Source organism: Tripterygium wilfordii, chromosome 17 (assembly GCF_013401445.1).
Source record: "Tripterygium wilfordii isolate XIE 37 chromosome 17, ASM1340144v1, whole genome shotgun sequence".
NCBI classification, from domain to species: Eukaryota; Viridiplantae; Streptophyta; class Magnoliopsida; order Celastrales; family Celastraceae; genus Tripterygium; species Tripterygium wilfordii.
The window spans coordinates 10387248-10393595 of NC_052248.1; the positions used below are offsets into that span (position 1 = coordinate 10387248).

The 6348-nt window shown below is 36.1% G+C and overlaps 2 protein-coding genes across 10 annotated transcripts; one reads left to right on the forward strand and one right to left on the reverse strand.

Moving 5' to 3' along the window:
• Positions 1-621: 621 nt before the first annotated feature.
• On the forward strand, positions 622-4691 carry LOC119981719 (mitochondrial outer membrane protein porin 2-like). The gene is made up of 7 exons (XM_038824827.1): positions 622-763; positions 965-1032; positions 2061-2165; positions 2283-2372; positions 2637-2726; positions 3612-3826; positions 4256-4691. The coding sequence occupies exons 1-7, from the start codon at positions 661-663 to the stop codon at positions 4560-4562; spliced, it is 978 nt and encodes a 325-aa protein (XP_038680755.1). The 5' UTR covers positions 622-660; the 3' UTR covers positions 4563-4691.
• On the reverse strand, positions 757-5952 carry LOC119981720. 9 transcript variants are annotated; one of them, XR_005464231.1, is made up of 6 exons: positions 5413-5952; positions 4952-5255; positions 3926-3992; positions 3480-3768; positions 1382-2423; positions 757-1156 (listed from the first exon to the last, which is right to left on the reverse strand). XR_005464231.1 is itself a non-coding variant. In XM_038824831.1 (3 exons), exons 1-3 carry the CDS (start codon positions 5743-5745, stop codon positions 3965-3967), a joined length of 282 nt encoding a protein of 93 aa, XP_038680759.1. In that variant the 5' UTR covers positions 5746-5952; the 3' UTR covers positions 3826-3964. The 9 variants fall into 9 exon arrangements, 3 of the variants coding, with proteins under 3 accessions (XP_038680759.1, XP_038680757.1, XP_038680756.1); XR_005464230.1 differs by having other exon boundaries at positions 3627-3805; XR_005464229.1 differs by having other exon boundaries at positions 3480-3805.
• Between the last annotated feature and the right edge of the window lie 396 nt (positions 5953-6348).

A 6348-nucleotide genomic window follows, 5' to 3' on the forward strand; every position in this document is an offset into this window, starting at 1 on the left:
GGATTTTGGCATGCCCCCATGTTGGCTTACTTGATTGGTCCCACTTCTATTATACTCACAACTACACCAAAACTAATATTGGGTCCCACCTCAACTACATTAAAAATCAAACCAATAAATTTACACTATTATACCAATAAATTTTTCACTCTTAGTCACATCAACAAAACACATTTCTCAATATATTTTGTTGTTCCCAATAAAATTGAATCATTGTAGTTATTCTTACTCGCTTCAATGCAGATGAGTACGATTCCAATTACAAGATAATTATCACTTAAAAGCGTTTTCCAATAAAAAAAAAGTCAAGTCAATTAAGAAAGCAAAAAAAGGACAAATTAAAGAATGGCATAAAAACCAAAACTTCATGTTTGATTATGCACTGCCTTTAACAAACAATGATTTTACGCAATAATTGTAATAATTAAAGATTCAACAAGACTAATTTAAGCAAATTATTTAAATTGCAAAAGGACAGATTTATATTTAAATAGCAATGCCATATTGATGTAGACTTGCAGTATAAATGCTTGCTTTGAAATTCTTCTTTATTTTATTTCCTTCCCTGCATCTTCTTCGAAAGCAAGCAGCAGCAGCATATAAGAAAATTTTCTTCTTCTTGGACAAGTCTCTCTCATTTAAGTCTCTTGGTCTACAATCATGGGCGACTCCACCAGTAGCAATAAGAAGAAGAAAAGAAGCAGCACAAGGAAAGAACCCAAAAGACCCAAATGTTTCTCTGATGTTGACAAGTTATCCAAAGGTAATCATCTTCAATACTCATCATTCATCACCATCACTTTCTTCTCTCTTTTTTTTCGATCTTTCAGAATCTTTGATCCATGCTGTGCATTATATGATTTCTGTTTCTGATTTCTTGCAAATGGTTTTCCACTCAATCCTTCAAACTTTCACGGTAGCTATACTTTTGTTGTCTCTGCAACTCTTGTTCTTGTGAATGCAGCCTTGCTTACAACAGGGTATTCCAGCGCAAGGAGGATCACCATCTCAACTCGAAGGAATGATGGAATGGTATGTAGAGATGATTGCCTGTGATGCTATTTTAATTCACATAAGCACATAACAACAAGAACATGAGGCATGCTTTCAGTCCAGTTCATGCGTGTGTTGGAATTCCAACCATGAGATATGAAGTCTGGAATAACAAGAAGAACAAGAAAAATAACATATCGTCAAAAAACCTGAAAATTCTCAATCCTATTCTACAAAGGCGATTAAGAACAAAAGTTAATCAGGCAATCGATCTGGGTTTTAAATATCTTCTATTTTTATTTATTTTTTTCTGAACTGATTACAGCACGAAAAAAGAACAAAATGAACCAGAAAGATAACAGGAAGGACAGTTGAGAGAATGGCTAACCTCCAAAGCAACAGAGGAAATCTTTTCATAACCCCAGCACTTCATATTTTTTTCAGCGCCCTTCATTCTCCAGCTCGATTATCATGCTATATGATTGTGAAAGGTTCACTAAGAACCAGCTTAAGCACAATCTAACTATTAACGAACTTTTAAACTCGATCAAGACTAATTTGCCACGTGATCAAGTGCTCAAATGGCAGCACTGAACCAAAATGACACCACAACACTTACTGTTTCATAACCCGAACTCGCCGTATCAGTAAATAGTAGGTACAGTAGAGAAAAAACTCAGAAATTCAACCATCTTCCAACAGAAAACCAGTAACAGAAACTCATGTGTGTGACACATATTCAGTGCTATATCAATTCTTATGCAGAAGAGAATTGACAAATACTCACTCTAGATGATAGTAGAAGGATTTATGGCTATTAAACAATTACAATAGTTCTTCTAGAACAAACAAACACAGAAATCCATGAAACTTGGAATACAACAATCCAGTTTGATGGAAGTATGGAACCAGATTGTATCAGATGGTAAAATAAATGAATATCACTCGGCCATTAGCATAGTAACACTAAAAACATAAGTCGTCGATGCCATTCCGAATTTTCAACAGCCATGTGTACCTGTTGTAAAATTACCGAGGAAGTTTGGATTTCTTCTGAATGTCTTCAGGTCATTACTTCAACCTATTCAGACCATGGAAGAATTTCACCCGTAGCTGTGGCAGGAAAATACGGGAATGCTACCATTGGTCTCGAAGTCGATAGAAACTCGAGGGTGAGTCTCCAATGCTACGCTGTTTGTCGCAAGTTATCAGTGATGCTCTCTCATTCCTGAGCTAAAGCATCTTATCTTTCTATCCTTTTATTTTTTTCATTTGTTTTTTTATGCCAGATTTCAGCAACCCTCAATTTCAGCAGAAACATCTTCCCCTCAACAAAGATAGCGGCTTCAGCAAAATTGGCAAATTACAAATCCGGCATGGTACGAAACTCTTTAGTTGTTAGCTGTGTATGAGGTTGCCATATCGGAGTCCTTAAATCAGATTGAAAAATTTGAGGATTTAGGACATGAGAAAGGTAACAAATTAAAAATTGTCAGCTTAAATGAAAAGGCCAAGCAATAAAAAAAGATCACAGAATGCTATACACACAGAGACATGAATATTTAAAACATATCGACAAGTTATTAGTGATGCTTTCTCATTCCCAAACTAACGCATCTTACGTTTTTCTTTCCTTATGCCAGAATTCAGCAACGCTCAGTTTCAGCGGAAACCTCTTGCCGTCAACAAAGTTCATAGCTTCAGCAAAATTTCCAAATTATAAAACCAGCATGGTACGAAACTCTTTAGCTATTATTAGCTGTGTATGAGATTGCCATATCAGAGTTCTTTAAATCAGATTGAAAATTATTTGGATTTAGGAACACAGAAAAGGTAAAAAATTGAAACTTTTAAGTTCAATTAAAGAGGTCAAGAAATCAAAAAGATCACAGAATAATACACATAAACAGACATAAGAATTCAGAAACATATGATCTTGCAATCATCCTAACATATAGGGGAATGATATTTCTCAATAAATATGAGAATGCCTCTTAATATACAGGAATGAGCTATGAGTCATTATCTACAAGGCATAAAACTTGTCCAACACAAAGAGGACACGACTATATCTACTATTTTAGAATATTTAAGATCCAACTCAAAGTTATTACACTATAGAGAAGTTAAAGTGAATCAAAGAGAGTGTTTATTTTCTTTTGTTTCCCTTTGCTCACTAACGAATGTATAGTAGGAGAATAATTTTAAAGAGACTTCCCTGCTTCTGTAAATAATTAAAATTTAAAGTTTGAATTATGATTCTTAAAACATTCAACCAACACATTTTCTTTTCCTACTCCATGCATGTTTGTCATATCTACTTTTGAAATACTGAGATGACCTCCAATGCCTGGGATGAGGATATTGCTATATCATTATAATGCAAGCTAAATTGTCTCACTTGGACAGCAAGTTCCTAACAAATGCCAATGTGTATGTCAATGCATGATTGTTTGAGGAATATGGGGTGCAAAGCAATAATATACTTTTGATAGATATATTACGGTTGCCACATGATACTTCTATGAAACCTTTGGACACCTTTGTTCTGGTCCATTGTAGACTTGTAGTAAGAACTTATTTTGTTGCTAACCTTTCCTTCACACCTTCTATTTCAGCTGAAGATTCAATACCTGGGTTTCCATAAGCATTCTGCTGTGACCATATCTGTTGTTTTAAACCAGCTCCCTTCAGCTAATCTTTCGGCAACACTTAATATTTCAAGCATTGCCATTGGCATGAAAGCAACATACAAGACTTCCTCCAGCCAGTTTGCTGCATATGATGCAGGCATCAGTGTGACAAAGCCCATCTGCGATGCATCAATTATTCTGTAGGTTGTTCTTTTATCTAGGATGGTTTACTCTTAAAGGAAAATGAAAATATTTATAATCCACAAAAAAGAAAAAAAGGAAGAAATATCAAGGAGCACCATTGCTTAGTGGTTGGCTCCTTCTTCACCACTTGGCCCTCAGCGCTGCGTTTGAATTCCCCAATCCCTGTTGAACAGATTAAAAAAATGAAGAAACAGTTGTACGATAGAAATAAATTGAATGAATCACTAATTGCAGCTTACAGGATTTTCCTAAACTGCCATTATTATGCCTCTTAAAATTAATGAATAACAATCTTTCACTAAATTTAGAAAAGTAAATTATTACTTTGTCTAGGTCTTGCTTACATGGTGTTGCAGATGAGCATTAAAAACAGCTGAAAGAAGGGAGTAATTACTAAATTAGTAGCTTTTTCATGAAATTTTCAGGGCCGACAAGGGTGACTTAATAAGAGCATCGTTTGTGCATTACTTTGACCAAGGAAGAAAGATAGCTGCCGTGGCAGAGATCACGCGGAGGTTTTCGAAGAAGGAAAACAATCTTACGGTTGGAGGTTCATGCTCTGTGGATCACCATACAACTATAAAGGCGAAGCTTGACAATCATGGGAAGCTAAATGCCCTCCTAATGCACAAATTTAAGCCCAAATCATACTTAACAATTTCTGGTGAATTTAACACCATAGCTCTCGACAAGCATCCCAAAATCGGATTGGCTCTTGCTCTCTCACTATGAGTAGATCCTTGATAAACAGTATGATGCTAATATATTAGTAAAACTAATATTATCTATTCCTTTTAGCTCCCTGATAAACAGCATGATGTTAGTGGATTAGAAAAATTAATAAACTCTACTACTTTTTTATTACAAGTATCAGGAAAAAGAATTGCAAAACAATTGCTGCACATAACCAATAAATATGAAACATGAACATGATAGGAGGCTTCATTACAAATGCATGATTACAATAAAGGTCAATCCTCTATCAGGTCAAGCCTCTATCAGCATGTCGTGTGGTTACAATATAAGGGCTGTTTGGAATGGTAGCATGAGGCTTATAATAAATATGTAATCCTTTAATTACAGCATTAAATCATGTAAAACATGACAATTATGCAAATTACCATATTTGGCCTTGCTACCAGCATCTCTAAATATCAACATAGGTGCTAAATAGTAGGCATTAGCATTCCGGGGAACAGCTCCTCACCAAGAGAGACCGATATCACCAAGTGATAACAATTTTTTGAGCAGAACTAAGAGTTAAGACTTGAACCTGGTACACCATTTTATCAAAAGCTCTTCAACATTGGCATCCATTCGAGTCCCAACTCCTCCCCACATTAACATGTGGGGAATGTCTCCAATTGTTGAACCAGTTACTTCATGCACAGTCTTGAACCCAATTCTCTTATAGAACCTAACAAGCTAATGGCAAATGGAGAAATCAAGAATATGATGATAGGCTCATCCATTTTTCTAACAAATAGTACATAACTCTATAACAATAACAAATTTGATACAGTAATAAGCCAATTCAAAACAGGCGCCTATAGAAAGAGAGAAAAAAGAGCAAGGAAAGAACCTTCGAATGGTAAAAATCAGAGTCATTGATGGCAAGCAACTCAGCAGTCCTGCAGCGACAATCGTAGCCATATCGAAAAGCAATAGCTCCAATAAACAAACCAATACCAAAGATGGACTTCTCCATACCCAGAGTCTCTCTCCTCAATCTGATTGAGTCTAAGTGAAGAATTCTGCCTCCCAACCAGACCCTTATCAGCCCCTCAGCCCTTCCTAGCTCTCGCTTGGTTTCTCGACTCTTGGCTGTGTTCCTGAAAAGGGGTCCTAGCAATTGGAGCTGAAGGTCAAGGTTTTGTGCCCTTGATGAGCCAATAATATCAGACATTGTCGGCATGGTGACTTCTCCGGCATTAAAACTCCTATGTTTGTCTCAGATGGGGTAGTGGTGCTTTTGGGGAGTGAACATTATCGGGTGTTTGGCGTGAACTGGGAAACTGCAGTTTGGGTTTTTGGATAGGGTAATGCCATGGTAGGATTTGTAATCATGGATGTCGGTCTCATTCTTCAATAGCTCTTTGAAATGTTTTTTTTGGCACCTAAGAGCGTCTCCAAGGGATAGATGTAAAAATGAGGTGCTATTCTTGTGTTTAGCATCCCAAAAAGTGAAAAAGTATGATTGTAAAATTATTGTGTTCTAAGGGGAGGGTTATAAACGGAGTGATAAAACTAATTTTAGTCCAAACTCATTCAATTTAAGTCGAATTCATATGATTATTGTCATTAAACTCGAGCCCAATAGTCTTGGTAATGCTTTGTAATGCTCAGCTCTTTGAAATGTTTTTTTTGGCACCTAAGGGCATCTCCAAGGGATAGATGTAAAAATGGGGTGCTATTCTTGTGTTTAGCACCCCAAAAAGTGAAAAAAGTATGATTGTAAAATTATTGTGTTCCAAGGGGAAGGTTATAAATGGAGTGATAAAACTAATTTTAGTCCAAA

What these genes read in the sequence shown, in the direction of transcription:
- LOC119981720 (XM_038824828.1), bottom strand. Translation starts at nt 5,745, where the DNA reads ATGCCGACAATGTCTGATATTATTGGCTCATCAAGGGCACAAAACCTT. An exon ending in CTGATTTTTACCATTCGAAG is followed by an intron (nt 5,256 to 5,412) that starts GTTCTTTCCTTG and finishes ATTTGCCATTAG; the next exon opens with CTTGTTAGGTTCTATAAGAG.
- LOC119981719 (XM_038824827.1), top strand. Translation starts at nt 661, where the DNA reads ATGGGCGACTCCACCAGTAGCAATAAGAAGAAGAAAAGAAGCAGCACA. An exon ending in CAAATTACAAATCCGGCATG is followed by an intron (nt 2,373 to 2,636) that starts GTACGAAACTCT and finishes TCCTTATGCCAG; the next exon opens with AATTCAGCAACGCTCAGTTT. An exon ending in CAAATTATAAAACCAGCATG is followed by an intron (nt 2,727 to 3,611) that starts GTACGAAACTCT and finishes CTTCTATTTCAG; the next exon opens with CTGAAGATTCAATACCTGGG.